Here is a 24,162-nt window from a genome sequence, read left to right as displayed (position 1 = left end):
CATTCAGATGCTCTCTGGTTTTTAATTTTCTTAAAACTACCATACTTTATCATCAGTAAGTACCACTACTTATGCAAGAGTTGGAAAAAATCACTATCACATCAATTTACAGTGTTTTGGGTATTAAAAAGGCACAAAGGAATCATAAGCAAAACCACTCTCACGATTAGACTGCAAGATTTCCCCATGAACAACAGGCTTCCCTGTCTAGGAAACTACAGATCATCTTCTCTCTGGCATAAAGAAACACAGGGAATGAACATGATGGACTTAACCAGATCATACAAAGGACTGTTGAGGTTAATTCACAGAGAGAACTCCTCTAAATGTATATAGCATGTGCTTCTCCCACTATAGAGGCCATGCCTGGGTAATAACAAAGGGATTAATCAAACTGAAGGATGGAAAACCATTTTAAACACTGAAATTGAGGATTTAATATGTACTTAAATTTTAATGATGACATCTTAATTTGTGACAATATAGATAAAATAGCCATTTGCATCCTTCCGTTATAAAACATTCCTCAACTAACAAAAATGGAATAGATATTCCCTCTTTTCTTAAAGAAAAATGTCCATATCTGTCTCTCATCTATAACTGATATAAAAGGGCGATTCTCTTTTTTCATAAATTCTGTCAGTCAATTGTGACCTCATTGATGATCCTAAAAGAACAGTTCATTCCAGTCCTATTTCTGACAGCCTCGTTATAAATAAACCAACCTACAATGCAGGCATCAGAGTACAGTTTCTTTCGAATAGCAATAATGAGGGTGTTTTTTTTCCTTTTATTACATGCCCTTATGATTCCTCCTTCCTGATGTTAATAGTAAATGCTGAAATAGTCTATGTAAGTGATTGTTGGGCTGGAAAAAGAAAGGAACTCTAATGCAAGTATTTATACCTTCAGCAATGAAAACAAGATATTATTGTCTTGCATGACCTTTCCTAAGTATGGGATACAGCATCTTACACAATAGTTTCTTGGTTCATGCTTCAATTACTGACCTTTACTGTGTAGAAAATTAATGCAATTTTCATTGTAATCCATCCATACAAATAAGGTCCACACGGAAGGATTCCACATATGGAATCTAATACAAATAGGAAATGTCAACTGATTGCTGTTGGCTGAACTTGGCCATTATCTGTTTGTTCTGGAGTCCCTAGAAAACTATACTTGTAACAAGCAATTTCTTACGTGGTCCATCAGGTATTAGAGAAAGGGATTTCCTCTTTTCAAAATTTAGCCTGGCGATTTCATTTCCTAAAAGCCACAAAGCTAGTTACTTGCAAGTTCTCTGTTATCACTGAGAGTCCACAAAAGGAGGCAAAATTGTGGACATCTGGTTTCTAACACAGGTTTCTACCATGTACTTTTCACAATGAGAAGGAACAAGAGGCTACAGTGATGTAATTTTACAACAATTCCTGTTCCAGATGATAAAAGTACGACAGACACCAGACTGCGTCCTGGTCTGTGCATGGGAGACAGGCAGAACATGGGAATGCATTCATCTGCCGAGGAAGTTGTGCCAACAGGCCCCGGCACGCTTTCATCTTCTTCCACAGCCACCGTGATGGTATCTGGTGGAATGGGGCGCTAGCAATTAAAGAGTGTCACTTTCAAGATGGATAGTTTGGGTAGAAAGGAGTTTCTCTCCTCTTCTGGTTTTGAGCGAAGCGGCTCTGTGTGTATAATTTATAAACAGTTCCCCTCTCACTGGGTGTGTTACAGTTCCCAGAAGCATGGCCTGTCATGTCTAACATGCAACAGAAGCCAGAAGGGCTCAGTGGGGAAGACCTTTTATACTGCACACGATGGTGGGCAGTCACCCAGTGACTGGTGTCCAAGTCCATGAGGAGCACATCCCAGTGGTGGAGGCTGCTATACGTGGGGAAGAAACAATGTCTGGTATATCATAATGTGGATGCACACTCAAAAAGTCCTGCAGTTGAAAGTCCCTCTAGTTTACAAATCTCTTGGAGAAAGGAGAGTGAAAAGATACAGACAAGGACAGAAACGTTTGCCAGTCTCCCCTAACAATAGAGGGGCTGTGTTAAGCAGAAGGTGGCATAAATAGAAGTCAAAATTCCATTGTATATTTATTCCTCTAGAAAATTTCCTAGACATGTAGAATTGAGGAAGCAAAACAATTGTGGTTATGCTGTGGCTATTAAAAGGCCATACTGAAATACTTTAATAAAAACATATCAAGAATGAACTTGCCCTGGCGGGAAGGAGAGGCTTGGTGCCAACCTGGTCATCGTGGGACAGGCTGACACACGGTTGTGTGTAGGGCTGTGCCTGCATGAATGCGACAGCTCCCAGGCTCATCCCTGTAGACGCTGCCATTCCACCTCTCCTCTCAGTTGTCCTCGCCTGGAAAGGCTTGAAGCACAGACCAAATGGCTCTATCTCCGGACCCTCAGGCAGCTCTTAAGATACATCAGTGGTAGACTAGACTTTGACAACCACTAGTCTAATTTTGTTATCTGCCAGTTACTAAATACCACCTTTTCGTTCATCGTCTTATTGGTGGATGCTCTCCTTTATTAGATAGGCCAAAGATACATGGTCACAATTATCTCTAAAGGATGGAGGGTATCTTTTCCCACTACTGGCTCATTTAAACAGGTGTGGCCAAACAGAACATTCCTTCTGTCTAAGCCTTGGTTTGTGAATATTTAGAATTTTGCCTAGTGTGATATAATAAGAAATGTACATTTGAACTTTGTCCTCGGTTCCTGGCACAGAGCTCCTAAAATTAGCTCTAGACTTAGAAAGGCGAGAGAAACATCTTTCGCTATTCATAACAGGCTCCTTTCAAACACACCTGAGGTTATGTTAGTGAGGTGACTTTTGAAAAACCCCTAAGGATGAGGTGCTGGTTTTCAGGGGAACCAACCATGTGATTGGAGGGTTGGAACTTTCAACCCCACGCCCACCTCCAGGGAGGAAAGAGGGGCTGGAGATAGACCAATGATTTCACCAATCAGGCCTATGTAATGAAGCCTCCATAGAAAGAAGCTTCTGGATTGGTGAACACACAGAGTTGCTGGGAGGATGGTATGTGTAGAGAGGGTGTGGAAGCTCCACTCCCCTTTCCCCATACCTCGTGCTCTGTGTCTCTTCCACTTGGCTGTTCCGGAGTTGTGTTCTTTATAATAAACCAGTCAATGTAAGCAGATGTTTCCCTGAGTTTTGTGAGCCAGTCTAGGAAATTACCTTACCCAAGGAGGGGGTTGTGGGAACCCCCAATTTATAGCTGGCCAGTCAGAAGGAGAGGAACCCCAAACTTGCAGCTGTCACTACATACAGGTTTAAAAGAGTATCGTTAACACTTGTGATTTTCTTTGGTAAAACATCCCATCATACACTTTAGCTTGCCTATGACTATTAATATTCAATGACTATCACTCAGAAGCTACTAACATCAATTCATCAAGAAATAAGTTGGAACTGTCATGAAAAGGTCAATTCCATTTTTAAAAATATTATACTTCATTTCATTGTTTCACTATTAGTAATCATCTTAGCACAACAAATAAGACATATTTTGTAATCCACCCGATTTGCTTCAAATGGGCAAAACCATCTGGTCCACTCAATTAATTTTAAGGCTCTTTGTGTCATGGAGCCAGTGTTTTTTAATTAATTTCTCTTCTATGGGCATTTAGATTGGCTACTTACTCTTAAGGTCCCCCCTTTTGCCCTTCCCTCTCCCACACGCCTCCTACATGCTACCGTCACTAGCCCCGTATACCCACAGGCATTAGGGGACTGGAAGTCCATTAAGCTGGTAGCATCTCATTTGGCACTTCACTTTTTTCATTTTATTCCAGAAGGTTTGTCTGAAAGCATAATGACAACAAAAGCAGCAGATTTGAGAGATTCTCCCAGGAGAAGAAAAAGGACAGATGTACACAGACATATAGCTGAAAACGCTGCCAGCAACAGCTGGGAAAGTGACAGGCGCGGAAGTGGGTGACCACCCCACAGAGCGCAGACATGAACCTAAAGGAACAGCAATTTCACTTGATTTACTTTTGACTTCCTAGGCTACCTTTCATCTACAAAGGGGAAGGCTAATCTTGGCTTGCGTCCAATGAAAGGCCTCACACAGGTATGCTTTTTATAACATTTCAATTATCCCTTCTATTTTACTCCTTTCAACCTCATTTTAAAAAATCTTAAGAAGGCATATCCTTTTAAAAAAATTACAATGATATTACTATCCTGGTCACTCTATTATATAATGCTTAAAAAAAAGGAGAGTTAGAGAGACTCAACCGGGAAAAGTGTTATCTGCTGACAACATTTATGTTCCTTTTTATGTTCTTTCTCGAGCGCACTCACCTTGTCATCTTCATCCTCCTCGTCATCTATGTCTGTGCTCTCCTGAAAGGAAACCCCATAATGTGTTAATAAAACATCCACCAAAATGACCACATGCAAATTAAACTCATGTACATTAAGATTTTCTACAGAATGTAAGCATTAGTATTTTTTTAATGCATTATAACCTCTTGAAAAAAGTAACAGTTTAAAGTTCAGGGACACTGTGGCAAGACTATAAACAATATGCATAATCTACATAAAACTGTTAACTATAAATAAAGCTATTAGGCCAGTGCCCTTTGAAGGCATCCAGCTTTAAAAAGACATTGCCAAATTGTACTTTCTGTAAACAGTGCTGTTCTCATTCTGACAAATGAAGCAACTGCTGTGTTAAGGCTGAGAATACCATACTCCGTTTGTGCTAGGCTTATTGTTATAATGACTGCACTCTCCCTTTGGGGCCATTACTGAAACGTTAGACAGTAGAAAATGCATTAGTCTGAATATAATCAATCTTAAGAATAAGTTGAGAATAGGGTTTCTAGGTGGTATTTTTATTTTGCTTGGGCTTTGGGGCTGGAAGGGGCAGGGAGGGGACGAAACTCAAGGCTCCGGTCTGGACTTGAGGGTGCCTGGCTTTAGCTCAGGTGCCACAGCACCAGCTGTGCTGCTAATGGGTTTGTTCAGATTAGGTTTAAAATCTTGGCTATTTAATAGGCAAGTTTTAATCACAGCACCGCAATGTTTAAAAATGAACACATGTTGGTACGCGATCGAGTGGGCTCAGTAGTTTGGAAAGTAGCTCAGATTAGACAACAGGGTCTATTTTCATCTTGAACACTTAGGTTTCTGCTTAACCTTGCAAAGATCAGGCATGCTGTTTGGATGTCATTGTTCCAATAGTAAAAAGAATTGTCAATATCATGCTCTTTGAAGTATCCAGAGAGTACTCTATTATTTTCCATAAAACCACTGAACACACATCAAGAAATTTCTCCAGGGCTGGTACAGCCCTACCTCCCAGAATTCTCAAGAGATTCAACTAGCAGTTTGTGTGACACTCATTGATCCTCTGGGGAACTAACCTATCCACTACTGGCAGCTAGCATGTCTCATGAAAGCCAATGGATAAACAGAAGTGTAATGAAAACAGGTTATGGGAGAAAAAACACTGTAATTAGGAATTTGAAGTTTTCAGCTTGGAACATGATTCCAGCACTTTTTTGCATTGTGGTTTTGGGCAAATCACTTTGCCACTGAGCTGTAGTTTCATCAAGCATAAAATAAAAATAGCTCTTGCCTCCTTCATAGTTGTGTCACCAAGATTAAATTAGGTGATGAATTTGAATGTTTTGTCAATTAAAAAAGGCTGTATACGCACATACATATTCATAAGTATATACATACAAGTATATGTGCACATTACACAAGCATATGTACATTTTCAACATAAATGTACACATATGCACAGATAGACATACTGTAAACATACATTATATACACAGTAGCCAAAATAAAATCCGATTAAACATTACAAAAATGTAAGTTGACAGCATTTGTTATTAGAGATTTTCCTCTGTAAAAATTTACCTTAGCTATACCTCTGTGAAACCTAGTCCTTAAATGGACTTCAACTTTGAAGCCATTTATTAATTAGATGGTTCTATTATCTCGCTGATATATATCCATGCCTATGGCATTAAATAATCGCAATCAAACAGAATGGAATTCTGAAATTTCCTGAAGTTTTACCTCCCACCACAACGCTCATTTTCCCTACATTCCTTCCAGCCTAAATGAAACCAGAAATACCCCCTAGATTTATTTCCAAGATGATTTTTTTTTAAATGAGGACATAAAGAAATGTAGGCAACAAATGAATCTTGGGAAACTTGATGTGAAGGTGATCTTTCTAGAAAGGGAATGAGCAAGTCTTGGAACTTCATATTCTTATCTTAAAAGGTTGGTTCTTGAATCTGGAACACCAAGATTACATGAAAAAGCAAGCCTATAAGTTCTTGCCCACATGGAGCAGAAAAAATCCTAGGAGGTAGGATGAGGGGGGGCAGGGGCAGAATAGTCAAAGAAGAAGGATGGGGAGTAGAGGCTGAGGGATGTCTTTGAGAAAGGGTCTTTGTCTTTCTTCAATACAACAGGGAATTTGAGAATTCCAACACAAATGTGGGCACCTGAGAATAGAGGGTCAATGTCCACCCACTCTCTGATTGCCCTGGACATCGGCAAGCCTCCAAGAATCTCTTGCACTTTCAGGCCACTGAGAGCGCTGCATGAGGTGCCTCTGTGGCAAGGCCTGAGTCAGCCCCCCCTAGTGCTCTGTGTGCCCTTGAGGGGCTCAGAGAGCCACCAAAGGTTTTTCTGCAGTGGTTAATAAAGTCATTCACTGGAACCTTATGGAGAAACAGACGGGCACATAGAGATGTGCTACCAGCATGGAAATCATGAGTAGGACCCAGAGGGGCCCCCTCATGTTAACACTGTAGGCCAGGACTCAGGACACCTGATAAAAGACCCCCACTGCAAAATGGATATATGTTGTAGGGCCGCACCTCATGTCTCAAACAAAATGGACCTGGGTCATGATTTGGTGGTGGTTGTTTACTGTCGATACATTTTTCTCAGGTCAAATGTCAGAACTCTTTGGATCTTGACTTACCTGGTTGTCCTGAGCGATGCTGACCTTGCCTTTTGTGGGTCTGATGAAATTGTAGACAAAGATCAGCAATAATGCCAAGGGGATCATGTATAGTTCAAAATTCCAGACGGTGACCAAAAACACCTGATTTGAGGACAAATAAGACCATATGACTACTTCATAAAACAACAGCGGAACAATCTTAAAGTCTTACTCATTAACTTAAACAGGTTAAACCTGGGACTCTCTGTATAGTAGTTCTTAGAAACAGTTTCAAAGAGGTACATACACACACACACACACACACACATACACACACACAATGATTAACTCAATTTTAGAACTGGTAGCAGAATGAGGAAGAGTATTGAATAAGTTGGACAGTTACAATCTGGAATAGACAGATATAGTAGCCTCATATCTTGAAACCCCATTACCCCACCAACCCTATTACATTTTTTTTTTTTTTTGCTCCTGGATTTTAACATTAGAATTTAGGAAAAGCAGTATGGAAAAATCCAAGCTCATGAAGAGGCAGGCCACAGGCCAAACAGTGCCAACAGTGAGGTTTCTTTAAAGTGGAGAGTGATTACTTTTTAAGTTGGCTGTCAATGTTGAAAAATCCAGATATTTCAGATAAAAACTTCAGATTTCCAAACTGTCTTTAAAAATCTTAAAATCTACCAATTTTGAGGCTGTATAGCCAGAAGACAGTGATCAGCTAACAGTGTCTACATCAGAAAAGGTATACATTTACCTGCCCAGTTTCTACCAACCTCTGAAATTTGTGACTCCACACACAGATGGAGGCAAGTGAGTTTGAGGTGTGAATCACATGCCTACGCTACAATGGTTGTTAGAGCCGTGACTGCAACAAGACCTGGCTCTACCTCCAAGGGACACACTTATTAGGAAAAATAGGAGGAGAACACCGATAATTATAACATGAGGTAGGAGTGAAATCTTGAGCAAATTACTTCAAAACTTGAGCCTTACTTTCGTTTAAAATTCACAGGTAGTCTAGAGGATGAAATAATTGTCAGCTTGTGTTTGAAAAAGTCACTGGTGTAACATATCAACTCAGAAGACGCAAATTATTGAATCTTAAATATTAAACACTTTTTCTAACACTAAAAAAATGGTAGTTATCATGTATTTCTTATCTTTTTTTGTTTCCTATTGTAAATGAAATCATTTCTTCCATTATATTTTTCAAATGCCATTATTTGTACATAAAATCAAATAATGTTATATATATTAATTTTTTAAATTAGGAATCTTACTGAATTTATTTTATAAAACAACTTTTTATTTCATTCCTCTGGGGTTTCTAAGAAAATAGTCACATAATCTGCAAATAAGAAATCTCTTGGTTTGTTTTTTTTTCTATTATTTGTAACTTTGTTTTTTGCTTGCTTAAACTCATTACTCCTACAAAACAATGTTAAATAAAACTGTTGCAGGAGACATTATGGTCTAATTCCTGGCTTTAATGAAAATGCTCTAGTGTTTCATTTTTCTACCATTAAACATTATGGCTTTCAGTTTGAGCTATATAAATCATATTACATTAAGAATACACACATGCAAACCATTTTTAACACTAGAAAATTTACATATAGGTGATCATTTTATTATTCTTTATATCTTTTAAATATTTCATAAATACTCTTCTGGATCTGCTCCAAACTTAATGAAAATATTTTTTTAAACAAGAATACATCCATCAATTCCAACAACAGTTTAATTTTTATTCTTTTTGAAATCATGAATGGATGGTGGCCGATTAACAGTTCTTTCAGTAGCTTGTGAAATGATAAAGAGGGTTTTTTTCCTTCTCATGTTAAAACATCAATATGAGGTATTGTATTATTAATTTTACAATATCTAAGCAACCTTGTATTTCCGGGAGAAACTCCCTCTTCACTGAGGTATAACAGTGTTTTAGGGTACCGTTGCATTTTATTTGCTAACACTTCAAGCTGTTTTGCATAGATGCCCATGAGTTGCATTTATTGCTTGCTTTTTGTCTTCTATACAAAGTTAGGCATTAGAATTATACTGACATCATGTAAAATTTTATTCCATTCTTTATGTCCTGGATAATATTTTTATATATCACTAAACATTCCAGGAATACAAAAAAAAAATACATAGACTAATTGAACAAATACCTATGCACCCCTCTTCCAAGTATTAAGACTTGTTAATGTGCTTGCTGTCATCTTTTTTCTAATTAGTACTATTCATTTTTCAAAAAATAAAACATTTCAGATACATGGTCTCCATTATCAACCTTCCTCAGTCCCATTCCTCTCATTCCCAAAGGCAACCTTGTCCTAAATTTGATGTGAATTCTTGCCATCTCTGAGGATATGTTAGGCTTATACTAGAAACAACATAAACAGCATAAAAATGTTTGTATCAGCCTGCAAATATTCTAACCAATAGTATGTTTTACAGTTCTATCTATGGTGTATGCACAAACTAAGTTCCCATTCAAATGAATGTTCTGCAATTTGTCCACTGTACTCTTTTATCAATGCAAATTTAGACTGGACAGGCTTTATTTTTTATATAGTCAAATATATTGATCTTTAACATTTAGGATCTGTGCCTTTAATGTTCGGTGTTCTACTTAAGGAATCATGTTCTACCCTGAGATGATAAAACAATTTCCTCGCGTTTTCTTCTAAAAGATATTGTATGTGTGTCTGTGTACGTGTGTTTGTATAACCTTTATTCTTTCTCAATTTTTTGTTTTAGTTAGGAAAAAAGCTTCCAATTTTAATTATTCCTGATAGATAGCCATCTTTTACTACTAAATTCTTATAACGATCCATACTTTTCTCACTGATCTTCATTGCTACTTCTGGCATATACCAAGTTCCCATATGAGGATTTCTGTTTCTGGGCCCTCTAAATTCTTCCATTGATATAATTCCCTATTACCAAGACCACATTTTTCAACGATAATTTAGTGAACAGACAATCTGTGAGTAGAAAAGTCTCTGATACTTTTCCGCTCTAAAATTATCTCTAAAAATTATCTTGGATATTTTTTCATTCTTTACTCTTCTGCATGTATTTTATAAACAATTTGTAAAGTTCTATATGACTCTTGGTAAAATTTGATTGAACTTGTCCTGAATTTATGTATCAATTTGGAGATAATCAACATCTTGATATTGGCATTTATAATCATAAGGATTGTTTATTTTCTACATACTGAGGACTTCTTTTATGTTTTCTCATGTTTAATTAAAATGCTAAAACATCTTCTCATATTTCACTACTTTTCACCAAACTTATTTTGCATGTTTTATTATTTCTCTAAGTAACTTAGAGTTTTCATATTATTTTAAATGGTAATTGAAACATTTTAAAATTTATACATTTTAAATTGATCACTGATGGGTGCAGGAACATTGATTTGTATATGTTGCTCATATTTTTTCTGAACCCTCTTCCTGGTTGTAGGAGACTGCAAATATATCCTTCGGGAGATCTGATGTAGAATATTCTATAAACTCATGACAACATTTCTTTTGCCTTCAACTCTATATGTTACTTATATTTTCTCTTAATGTTAAACCTCTTTACATCTTTTTGGTGTGTAAGTGTATCTGGGAATACTTTTTGGGTCAATGAAGACTCTTTCGTTGATTTCCTCCAGTGTATTAATCTGGCTTGCTTCATCAACTTTCTTTTATTTACTATTTTATAATATACAATCTTTTCATATAATTTTTTATCTTTTCAAAGATTTCCTTCATTTTGGTTTGTTTTATACAATAAAAACATAGCAAACAGAATAAACAGTAATTTCTTTACTAGATAAAACTAGAGTTTTCCTAATTGTTACCTATTTCCCTTTCCCTGTTCTTAAATTTCTTTGGGGATTAGGGGTTTTAACTGTATACTAAATGGTGGTTGTTTCTAAGTATCTATCTACTGAGTAAATGGGATTTTATTATTCTTTTAAATTGCTAAATGTAACTTCAAATAAACCTCTGACATAAAGCTATTGAGATTTTTCTTGATTACTAAGCTATGTACATCTCGATAAAATTACTTGAACATCAACTAATATAAAGGATGGCTGTATTAGGAAAACACCTCAATTGAAATAGCATTTGCCTCTATCAGGTATAGTTAAGCAATCCTAGAAGTGTTTTACAACACAAATTGAGCCATATTTAAATACCACATTCAAATAGTCCAAAATTCTTTTAAAATGAGACCATAGTATCTTTACATATATTTTTAAAATCAGAGCATAATTCCCACTTCTATAGTAAAGGATTAATTTCCTGACAAATATATCTTCCAGGAAAAACAAATGTAAACCCTAGGAAAGAAAAATTTAAAGCAGGCCATATCTGAGCATCTGCAGGGAAATCGCAACCTTAGAAGAAGAAATTAGACCTGCTTGGTGTCACCTGAATATTTTTGCATCTTTGACCCAAGAGCAAGCAGCTGTAGTCACGGTGGTGGCACCAGTTGGATAAAACGCCAATGAAATATCTGCCATCTTTGTGAATGGAGTAAAGAGGCAAAGCACTCAGGGACAGCCAGGGCCACCAGAGAGTACAGGGGTACATGGAAAGGAGAATGCAAGGAAAACCCCAATTCTGTGTGTGTGTTCTGCTAACATTGCCGGTATGCATGTGAGGTATGCTCAAAGCAGTCTCATTTGAGATCAAAGCTGCCGCCACAAGAGGTGGGACAGAGTTTGCAGTTTGAGTCTAACAAGTTAAATGTCTTAAAAAAAAATTCAACCTCGTTTAGGAGAATGTGGTAGAATCTAGAATCTCTACAACATAATATTCCCAATGTCTATAACACAATTCAAAAATCACTCAATGGATTTTATACTGAGCAAGGTGGCTAAATATACACATTATACAAGCTATAGGAGGAGTTATGAATATTTATGCAAAGAGAACTAGGCGTGGGGTGAACTAGAAAAAGACAAATCCTTAAGATGCCTGGAATCCTATCTCGGATAATCTCAATCTCTGATTGGATCAGAATGAGTTGCTATACTTTAACTGCCTACTCTATATCCCTACCCTTTAAAATGTCCAAATAAACAAAAGTAATCGGGCATGCCCAGGAGTAAAAATCAATAACCAAAAAATCAAGAGAAAAAAAGATAACCAAAATAAATGGGTAATTTAGATATTAGAGTTACTGGAAATAGATTTTAAAATAATTATGATCCATGTATTCATGAAAATGGGTTAAAAACATGGAGAATATCAGCAGATAACTGGGGATCTATAGAACAGAATCAAATGGAAACCTAGAATTTACAAGTGACATTAAGAGCTTAATAAATGAATTTACTAGCAGAACAGATAAAGCAAAAGAGAGAATAAGTGAGTCAGAGTAGGAAATTAGATTAACGGTTGGAGTAGTAGAAAATATCTATACTATAAGCAGAGATAAATATGATAAAAAAAATACAATAGAAAGATATATGGCACACTGAGAAAGGTTTATTTTATATGTAAAAATGTGGTGTCCAGAAAGAGAAAGAAAAGAGAATAGGCAAAAAGCTGTAAGTGATACTCAATCAGAATTTCCCAAAATTTATGAAAGAGGCAAAGTCATAGATTTAACAAATGCCAGATTTCATTAATAGAGAGAAAACCACACTCAGGTACCTCATAGTAAGACCATACATAATTAATGACCAAAAGCAAGTTTGAAAGACAGATATAGGACGAAAAAAGACACATCATCTTCCAAAAAACAATAAAAAAATTAATAACTGACTTGTTCACAAAAAAGTTAATAGCTAAAAAACAAAGAGAAGGAATGTATATAAGATATTAATGGTTTTTATCTGTTCCTTTAATGTTTGGTAAAACTTGACTCTAAAGTTGTGTGGGACTTATGTTTTGCTTTCTGAGAAGATATTAAACTACGAATTCAATTACTTAATGGGTTTTGAATCATCTAAGTCTCTTTTACAGTCACTTTGATAAATTATTCTATAAGCTTTATCAATTTGGTACATGTTTCAACATTTTAAAGGAAAAAATAATTTTTATAATATCTTATGTTCATTCTCTCCCTCATCTGAATAATCTCCCCGCCTTCAGTGTCTGATTTTGTTTGTGTCTTCTCCTTTACATTGAAAATGCAAAAAATAATAAGTTTTATTAATTTTTACAAAAAGTGACTTTCAACTTTTTTTGTATTTTACACATGTACTCTAATTGATTTGGTTTTTATTTTTACTTCTAATCAATTTGGTTTCATTCTGCTTTTCTTTTTATAATTTCTTGGTTTTGCCAATTAATTTTGAGTTTGATTTATTTTCATTATTGGTTATTGGTTTTGCCAGAACACAAAAATTCAATTCTAACCTTATATGGAAGAGCAAAAAGCCAAGAATTCCTACTGAGACATTCCTAAAGATGAAAAATAAGCTGGGAAGAACTATGCTAAAGCTAAGTGATGTCTACGTAATATTGGTATACGTACAGACGAGAGACCCATGGAGAAGCCCACTCACATATAGAAAGGTGATGTATGAGTTTGTGGAAATTACAGACCCAGAAATGGCAGAATAGTCAATAAATGGTACCAAGTCAATTGGATACCCAGATGCCATTTCTTTTCTCATATCACATCTATTAACCTGTGAAGCACTGCTCATTTTATATCAGTTTCAGAATTGTTAGCCACTGCCAACGGTTCCCAATCAAAATGCTCCCAGGAGTGAAGCAGGTAGACAGGAAGCCCAGGTGGAAGACTAGGGAGGATGGAGAGGACCACAGAGAACTGGGAGTGTATCCCTTCTCCAACAGGTCCTTTTCCTACTCAGCTTCAGCTGTTTCATGAGAAATGAGGTCTGACAGTACCCAGTTTTCTGATTTTTCAAAAGTTCATGGTAGACATGAACTATTGATGCATATAGCTTGGATGGATCTGAAGGCCATATGCTGATTGAAAAAAGTCCATCTCAAAGGGTTACATGCTGTATAACTTTTGTATGTAGCATTCTCAAAGTGACAGAATTATAGTGATGGAGAATAGATAAGTGGTTGCCAGGGTTAGGCCTGTGGATGTGTGAGCATTAAGGGGTAACCCAAGTGAGGTTCTCTGTGAAAACAGAACAGTTCTGTATCTTGATTGTGGTGTTGTTTACCTGATATGCTAACTAAACACTACCACCAGCATCACCACCAAGTGCATGTAAAAGCTGGCGAAATCTGAGTCAGGTCTGTACCTGAGTTAGTAGTACTGGGCCAAGATGAATCTCCTGGTTTTGACAACGTACTGTGGTTATATCATAGGGTTATTATTGGGAAAAGCTGGTTGAAGGGGACACAGGAAGTCTTTGCACTATTTTTTGTTCAACTTCTTCTGAGTCTTAACCTATTACAAAATAAAAAAAAATTTTAAACTGTTCATGATGTGAGTTCTTCCAATTTTTGAATATGGGAAACTAATCACTTCATAATAATTTATTTTCTTCCCCCCTAAACACACATGCACCCCATAGTGGACCAAATGTGGCCCCAATTGTTTGCCAGTTTATAACCAGGGCCCAGATTTTCTAATACATTTCTAACTTGTATAGTACCCATAATACCTTTCTCTACTCCCTATCCATTCACATCTATATATGAGGCACTGTATTGCTGCTACGCACTGAATTTCAAAAGGTGAATAAGACAGAGTTTTATCATGTAGCAGCTACCAGTATAAACCGTTACACATGCACACACATACATCTAAATTTGAGACCCCATCATGCCTTATTTAAATGGATTTTTCAGTAAAAATATCTGAATATATGGATCCATAGCAAAGGAGCATTTTTTACATGAGGAAATAAAATTATTAATGTTTAATTTTTGATGAGTTTGAACAGGAAACCAAATGCTTTTAACTGTTATGTAGTACTTTTTCCTTTGGTATTTTGAAGGTTCTAAGGCAATTACATTTTCTAACAGTAACTATTTCATACTTATTTAAAGATGCTTAGAACACATTCACTTTGTATCTAAATCATGGCTCTATCTATACTAGCTGTGTGATCTTGGAAACATTACTAACATTTTTTCATCTGTGCAATGGGAATGGTACTACCTGCTTCGAGGGCCGTTGCAAGTATTAAATGCAATGATGAACCTGAAGGGTTGTCATTGTCACACTTCTAGAAAGTGGATGAATGATGGCATCCAAGTCAAAGGACAGAGATACAATCACAAAGAAAACCACTTGGAAGATACACTTTGTTAATCTCTATTTCACTAATTATTTTTGTAGAGAAGCTCTTAGGTAATCCATTGGTTCAACAGCAAGGCATTTTAACCAGTTACTACTTCGTGTTAGGCTCAATTCTAGATAGTGACCGTGCTTAGATAAGATGAACAGTTTAGTGGGAGAAAGGAAGTACAAGCAAAAGATATGACAGGTAAAACTAAGCAAAAGACTTCACATGCCTGGAGATGGTAAAACGTCCAACAGGGACAGATCATAAAGCAACGGCTGGAGAACTAAGCGGCAGCCAGTTCATGGCAAGACCTGCATGTCATGGTAGGAAGTTGAGGATGCGATCCTAAATTAAAAAAGAAGTCACTGATGGATTTTAAACAACGAAATGATAGAATTATATATTTAACTATTAATAGATAATTCTGGTAGCAAAGTGCCCTTAATTATGGGAATGGGGTAGGAAAATGAAAAATTAAAAAAAGAATTGGGAAGAAACTATAATAGCCATGTGGAAAGGACAAGTTAGATCACTTTTGTCTGGTATGCTCAGGGATGTTTTACAGAACATATAGGTTTTTATTGGCTCTTAAAATGTGGCTTGGGTTTTGGTCAGCTGTGTGGAGTCGTGTGGGAAAACAACAGGGGTTTCGTGTCCCTTACACTCAGCCCCTTAAGTCATTCCTTCCTCTTCTTTCCCCTTTTGGTTGTCTGCTGGAATAAGCCCATCCATTCCTCTTCCCCACTGAAGCTCTCATACTCAAGATCTACTGTGTGGACAGGCACAGGGCTTCCTCCTAGACTTCCTATCTTCTTGCCATATACTAGCAGCCATGGGGGAGGCAGAATGAACAAACAAAATATCAAAACTCTTTTAAGTTGCCAATAATGTGTGACTTCTATACCTTTCTAATTGCTGTCCTCCCAGCCACTCTCAAATTAAAATGTCTATAATATACCATCTCATCCCTTTTCCCAAAGGTATGCCTCTCACTGAAGTACTTCCGGTGCCAGAAACCAGAAATCCTCATCCATTGGAAGCAACGTGAATGGAAGACCGCCATGTAGGGCCAAGCTGTGGTAAGCAGAAAAATGGTGCCCCAAATAAGTCTATGCCCTATTCCCTGGAACCTGTTATATCACATGGCAAAGGGAATTAAGGTTGCAGATGCCCTTAAAGGTGCTAGTCACCTGACCTGAAAATAGGGAGATGATCTAACCAATGTAATGACAAGGGTTTTTAAAAATATAAGAGGGAAGTAGAAGAGATCCAGTAAAAGACATGAGGGCAGAAGCAAGGTCAGGGTGGTGTGATGTACTCAACAATCTACCTTTGCTGGATGTGGAGGAGGAAAGAGCCATGAGCCAAAGCACATGGGCAGCCTCTAAAAGTTGGAAAAGGGAAGAAGACAGATTCTCCCTTAGAGCCTCCAGAAGAGAACACAGGCCTTCCTTGACTTCAGCCCAGTGAGACCTGCATTAGACTTCTCACCTCTGGCACTGTAAGATGATAAATTTGTGTTATCTTAAGCCACTCAAATTTATGGTAATTTGTTACAGTACAAAATAAAATGCAGTAGTACAGGCATACCTTGGAGATATTGTGGGTTTGGTTCCAGACTACCGCAATTAAGCAAATATCACAATAAAATGAGTCACACAAATTTTTTGGTTTCCCTTCACTATAGTGTGGACTATTATGTGTATAATATCATTATGTGTAAAAAAAAAAAAAAAAAAGAACGTACTTTTATTAAAAATACTTTATTGCTAAAAAACACTATCATGTGAGCCTTTAGCAAGTTACAATCTTTCCGTTGGTGGAGGGTCCTGCCTTGATGTTGACGGCTGCTGAATGATCAGGTTGGTAGTTGCTGAAAGCTCAGGTGGATGTGGCAATATCTTAAAACATATCAATAATAAAGTTTGCCATATCGACTGGCTCTTCCTCTCATGAAAGATTTCTCTGTAGCCTGTGATGCCATTTGATAGCATTTTACCTCAATAGAACTTCCTTTCAAAATTGGAGTCAATCCTCTCAATCCCTGCTGCTATTTTACCAAGATAATGTAATATTCTAAGTCATTTGTTGTCATTTCAACAATGTTCACAGCATCTTCACCAAGAGTAGATTCTATCTCAAAAAACCACTTTCTTGGCTCATCCATAAGAAGCAGCTCTTCATATGGTCAAGTTTTCTCATGAGATTTAGCAATTTAGTCACATCTTCAGGCTCTACTTCTAATTCTAGTTTTCTTGCAATAGGCACCACATCTGCAGTGACTTCCTGCACTGACATCTGGAACCCCTCACATTCATCCATGAGGGCTGGAATCCATTTCTTCCAAACTCCTGTTAATGCTGATATTTTTACTACCTTGAATGAATCATGAGTGTTCTTAATGTCATCTAGAATGGTGAATCCGTTCCAGAAGGTTTTCAATGTACTTTGAGAAGATCCATCAGAGGAGACACTATCTATGGCAGCTATAGCTTTACAAAATGTATTTCTTAAATAATAAGACTTGAAAGTAGAAATTACTCCTTGAACTATGGACCACAGAATGGGTGTTGTGTTAGCAAGCACAAAAACAACATTAATCTCTTTTGTACATCTCTATTAGAGCTCTTGGGTGATTAGATGCATTGTTAGTGAGCAGTAATATTATGAAAGAAATCTTCTTTTCTGAGCAGTAGGTCTCAACAGTGAGCTTAAAATGTTCAGTAAACCATGATGGAAACAGATCATCCAGGCTTTGTTGTTCCATTTATAAAGCACAGACAGAGTAGATTTGGCATAATTCTTAAAGGATTTTTGAAATGGTAAATGAGCACTGGCTTAAAGTTCCCAGCTCATTAGCCCCTAAGAAGAAAATCAGCCAGGTCCTTTGAAGCTTTGAAGCCAGGCACTGACTTCATTCTAGTTATGAAAGTCTTAGATGGCATCTTCTTTAAATATTGTTTGATCTACATCGAAAAATCTGTTGTTTAGTGTATTTGCCTTCATCAGTTATCTTAGCTAGATCTGGATAACTCGCCGCAGCTTCTACCTCAGCATTTGCTGCTTCAGTTTGGACTTTTATGTTATAGAGATGGCTTCTTACCTTAAATGCCACAAACTCCCCTCTGGTAGCTTCACACTTTTCTTCTGCAGCTTCCTCACTTCTATTAGCCTTGACAGAATTGAAGAGAGTTAGGCTTTGGCTTAATGGAATGTCATGGTTGGTTTAATCTTCTATCTTCTATCCAGACCACTAAAACTTTCTCCGTATCAGTAATAAGGCTGTTTTGCTTTCTTATCATTTGTGTGGTCACTGGAGTAGCACTCTTAACTTCCTTCACGAACTTTTCCTTTGCATTCACTACTTGGCTAACTGGTGAAAAAGGCCTGCTTTTCGGCTTATCTCAGTTTTCAACGTGCCTTCCTCACTAAGCTTAATCATTTCATCTTTTGATTTAAAGTGAGAGACACAGGACTCTTCCTTTCACTTGAACACTCAGAGGCCATTGCAGGGTTATTAATTAGCCTTATTTCAATATTGTTGTGTCTCAGGGAATAGGGAGGCCCGAGGAAGAAAATGGGGGAACAGCTGGTTGGTAGAGCAGTGAGAACACACCACAGTTATTTATCAAGTTCGCTGTCTCGTATGGATATGGTTCGTGGCGCCCCAAAACAATTATTTAATACAATGGTAATATCAAATATCGCTGGTCATAGATCACCATAATAGATGTAAGAATAATGAAAAAGTTTTAAATATTGTAAGAATTACCAAAATGTGACACAGAGACATGAAGTGAGCATATACTTTTATACTTTTATGAAAAATGGTACCTATAGACTTGTTTAACACAGAGTTGCCACAAATTTTTACCTTATATAAAAAAAGCACTATCTACAAAGTGAGATAAAGCAAAGCCTGGATAAAACAAGGTATGCCTGTACAGTGTAAAAGGGGTGAACACACCTGGGGAAATTATGAAAGGCTATATAGACTGGCCAGAAAACCAATTCTACACCTTTGGAAGGAATCAGCAGGTGCTAGAGGAGGCTTGTTCTACCTGATCCAGTGCCCACGTAGGAAGAAATAATGGAAAACAGACACCAATCATGGAAGAAAGCCTTGGCACACCTCAATTTGGAAGGTTCAGAATCAAAATGCCCTTTCCTGCCCCAACACTAACTTTTCTCCTCTGTCCTCTAGTAAAACCTTCGTATTTCCACCTGTCCCTCCATGTCATGCTCTGGTTGCCAATATATATAAAAAGTTTACTGAATCAATATTCATCAACCATTTGTTTTCCTGAGATCCATGAGCATCGAAATATATCATTTCTGGTGTATATGTGGTATTGGCTCTGACTATGTCTACATGACATAGAATGACCTGGTCAGTTCATTAGGAGAACATCAAACTTGATGTCTTATCTCTTAGAGACAAAATTCCATACCTTAGTGCTAGTTTTGTGTGGGAATAAACACAACTGATAGTTCATTCTCAGTGCTTTTGTGAACAGACATCTGCATTATATGTTTCTCACTTTTATTATCCTCTATGACTGTGTAAATAAACAATGCTTCTCATTTCCAAACTGGCAATTTCACAATAACACTGCTGAATATCTCTATGAAGAACATGGCAAATGCCATTCTGATTTTAGAGGCAGTCTATATATAAAAATCCATATAATCTTAATATTAAATGTAAATTGGAAGCTTTTAGATAGTAATCTTCTAGACATGGAGTTTTTGTTGACTTTTATTTTCCCCTTTGGAATGTGTTAATGGATTTTTTTAAACAGAAAAAAGAAATCTTCTAACCCATATTATACATTCATCTCTTATTAGTTTTTCTCTCTTTTAAATGTGAAGTATTTATTAAAATCCCATCATTTTAATGTTTGCATCATGCTACTGGACACCCTATCTATGCTTTACATTTCTTGATGATTTCACATAAATGGAAAAAGTCAAACAATCACCTATGGCTCAATAAAAATCCCCACACCACTCATAAAGGCAGAGCAACTAGTTTAAAAAGTAGAAAAAGCTCTAAACTAAATGAAAGAAGAAAAAGCATCTAATGTGCTGCACTATTGGCTTTTTCCCCCTAGAATGATCATAATTTCAGGTCTAGAATCAGACAATAAATTTCTCATTATGCGTTTTTGCAGAAGCTGGTAATTGAGCAGTTGAAAGTCTGATTTTGGTAAATACATCTTTCAAAGCCATCAGCAAATTCTCTGCTCTGATTAAAGGAAGGGAGGAAAAATTTTCTCACATTTATCTATTCCCCATAAAGCTGGGTATCTGAAGAGGTCAAGGAAAAAAAAATTCCATTAAATGTACCGGTAAGTGTCTCACTCATTTCAGAAGCGTAATTTTTGGCACCGTGGGACCCTCGGTGGTAGAAGTCCAATGGGGCTCTAATTGTCCTCTAAGTGGACAAAGCATTCTCCTTAAGTGTTCTCTGACTTTGGTCACATGAATATCAGGCTGCAATTCTGCTTAAAAGCTTAAACTTAACACAACTTACTCCTTCGTGTTCATAGAAAGATTAGATCAGAATGAACACAGAAAAAACGCTCTGGGTAATAAAGCAAGTATATCTAATTAGCATTAGTGCAGTGATAGAGTAAAGCAGTTCACTGTATTAAGTTACTCCACTTGCAGCTTTATTTCTGGCACTAAAAGAAGCAGGCTTGCAGTAAGTTCACATTAAGCCTGCAATAGCTCTGTACATATTCAATGTGCTTAAAACAGACTAAGGTGCCTTAATTCAGGAACCCTCCAATAGTGATTAGTTAGTGATGCTATTTATAGCAAAGTATAATTCCTTTAGGAATCATATCAAGAATGTCTTGGATGGTCTCCCATTACTGGGATAGACTACCTATTTGCTTAATTGAAAAGCAAAATTGTGCTTGTATCAGAGCCACACATACTTGCCACTAAAAACAAGAACGATGCCAAGACTTAGATCCTCCTTTCTCTTAGAAATGCTTTTATAGGAGTCTTGAATTTATTCTGATCAGGAGTCCAGGAAGCATTCTTACAATGCTGAGACATCACTATAAATCAGGAATAAATCCAAAATATGGTTTTAAAGTATGTGCACACACACACACATTCATTCAAACACTCTTTTGCTCACTAAAATAAAAGTTCAAATCAAACCCCGCCAACTACAAATTCAATTTGTGGCATATTATGTTCAAAATCTGTTGCATCATGTAAATAAATGTGCTAAAAAAAAAAAAAATACTGAAACAACAATGATCCCAATTTAAAGATGCTTTAGAATTTTAATGTCTTTAATATCAGACAATAAAAAGTTTTATGGCATGAATAGAAAATAAAGTCTTTCCCTGCTATTTTAGGATCCTATCCTTTTAAGCACACAATGAAAATATTTTAAAAGGCCCTTTAAAAACCAAGAGGCAGATGGTCAGGTAAAACCAAAGCCAGGAGATTGTTTATTTTAATAAAGCTATTATACGTGCAGCCCCAAATTAGGAGTGGCACCGAGGCCAGGATATGTCTAAACCATCACCACCTGTTTGCCCTGAAAAATCAATTAAAGTCACACTTTCATAGCAGCTCCCCTCTAAACAATAAAACTTAGACAGCTTCATCGTGAGACTTGAGGCACTCTGAAGGAATGTACTTGAAACCTAAATCCTTAGTCTCACGTTACTTATAAACTAACTACAGTAAAAGCAGCCTTCTGGGGCAGTAGAATAAATGGGAGGGAGAAGGAGATGAAGAAGAGGAAGAGGAGGAGAGAGATTCCCATTTCCATCAGTTTCAGACTGAGAATCATACCTCCTTTTGGTGAATTCCAATAATTTCTTCAAAGGCTCTATTTTTTTTTCCTTTTCTTTTTTTGTCCTTCAGAACAGAATTCTGAGCTACATTTTCTGTGCAATAGAAGAGATCCAACTTTGCAAGTTGAAAGCAAGGGCACTAAAGCCATCGCAAGTGTTTTAGTAATTAAACGAATATGCATAATGAACCATATGCCCAAAGGGCCTGTTCTTCATGTGGGCCAGATTTTTGTTTGAATTTTTAATTTTTATATACAGATGAAACATTCAGTGTAATCTACCAACAGTGCGAGATAACACGCAATAAGAGAGAGTGCGAGGGACGGTCCACGCAGAAGCAGGAACAAGAGATACGAGAGGAATGCTCTTCTGAAGATTTTGATCCAAATGTGTTTTTTCCCCTGCAGCAATTGTTCTCGTCATCTGCTCAGAGTCTTCAAGAGACACATATAATGAATACACTGACAGCTTTATACAGGATGAGTAAAATACAGTGCCGTCAGCCGAAAAGTGTGAAAATCCCGTGGGACAAACAAGGATTTCTTTAAAAAAAAAAAAAAAAGAAAGAAAGAAAAATCCTTCTCCACCCATCAGTCAGACTAGCATCTTGAATTACAGGGAATCCTCCCAGGTTTCTTTTGGAAGCTACATAAATATTATATTGCAGGCTCTAGGCCACATATATTAGCAATTTGAACTGATCTAAGAGGAATCCTTACCTCTCAATGACGCAATGGTGCATAGTGGGTAGAAAATGCTCAGGGTGGAATGAAAGACCGCCCCCTCCCACTCCTACCTACAGCAACACCGACTGTGAATTTAAGGAGTTCGTTATGCTCTCAACACACAGCTCTCCAATAAGTGCCCTAGCGAAAGAACTGGCAAAGCCTTCCTTTAAGACTTTCAGTATCTTTTAGAACATACTGAGTTATAATCAAAGCAACTTAAGGGATACAGAGTTTGATAAAATTGCTATATCAGCTCCCAGATACACAAGATTGAAGCAGGATTCTCCAATGCAGAAAGGAGACCTTTTTCAAAAATAGGTTCGTATACCATTTGAAATTTACAGCAATTTTCTACACAAAGTTTTCAGGTACTAAGTGTGGGTTGCTCTTGTACATGCCTAATTCAGAGTAAACATTTCAGATTGAGAGGGGTGTGTGTGTGTGCGTGTGTGTGTGGGCAGGGCAGGCGACACAGATGAATTGCTCAAGTTGCCTATTTTCCACGTTTAGCTGAAATAACCTAAATGCATAATGCTGCACTGGGCGTTAGGGCACTAAGATTACAAAAACAAATCTGATCAAAAGTCAAAGTGAACCCTAGGACCCTTTTCAGCCTCCCTTTTGAACACAGAGACGCTGTCGTTTTCACAATGTAAACACCAGAAATGGAATGCAGAGCATTTAAAGAGCAAGGAAGGAGGAGCTGTAAATAACATCTCTCATTGCTTTCACTCCTAATTCAGAGTTTACGCCTTTGACACTGGCTAGGTTACTTGATCTAGTGGTCTCGGTGGAAAGACAGATAAACTTCAACTGCAGGCAGAAGACAAAAATTGACAAGGAGCATCACCTTTCCTGACTGTTTAAATCCTTTAAGGAAGTGTCTGAGCAATTAGAGAGGGAGTGTAATCTTTGCAGAGTGCATTAACACTCTCCGACCTCCCAGACAATAGATCAGACCTCGGACACATAATGCTTCCCTAAGGCTTTTTAGCCAGTGTATTTGATCTCTTAGTCACTCCTGTGTGACTAGAGGTATCATCCACGTAGAGGGCATTATTCATGAACACCACTGTCCACTAGCTCTGAGGCTACACTGCAATCAAGCAAAAAGCAGCAAAGACACCATAATCCTCAGCAGTATTTCCTGTATCTTTAAGATGGGGGTGGGGGTAAGTCCAGATCTCTGGAAAATACTCTTTTGCATTTTCTTTTCTTTTTTTTTAAGCTACAAAGTGTGTTTTGTAAAAGTGAATTAGTTACATTAATATTCATAGGTCATCTGAGGATCATGGGCCTGGATGGGGTCTATCCCCAAAACATGCCGTGCTTTTTGTCTATAAATAAACTTCATAATAGATTCATTGAGAA

General features: G+C 37.1%; 1 protein-coding gene across 2 annotated transcripts in view; it reads right to left on the bottom strand.

Moving 5' to 3' along the window:
* Positions 1-24,162, bottom strand: part of MCTP2 (multiple C2 and transmembrane domain containing 2) — a 227,231-nt gene that overhangs the window by 36,749 nt on the left and 166,320 nt on the right. For both annotated transcript variants that reach the window (XM_069465770.1, XM_069465771.1), the window contains 2 exons: positions 7,019-7,141; positions 4,363-4,404 (listed from right to left, as the gene is read on the bottom strand). In XM_069465770.1, coding sequence (XP_069321871.1) covers positions 4,363-4,404; positions 7,019-7,141 — 165 coding nt within the window. The remainder of the gene's footprint in view (positions 1-4,362; positions 4,405-7,018; positions 7,142-24,162) is intronic.

This window comes from Eulemur rufifrons, chromosome 3 (genome assembly GCF_041146395.1).
Source record: "Eulemur rufifrons isolate Redbay chromosome 3, OSU_ERuf_1, whole genome shotgun sequence".
NCBI lineage: Eukaryota > Metazoa > Chordata > Mammalia > Primates > Lemuridae > Eulemur > Eulemur rufifrons.
This window is presented reverse-complemented; position numbering and strand designations above follow the sequence as displayed.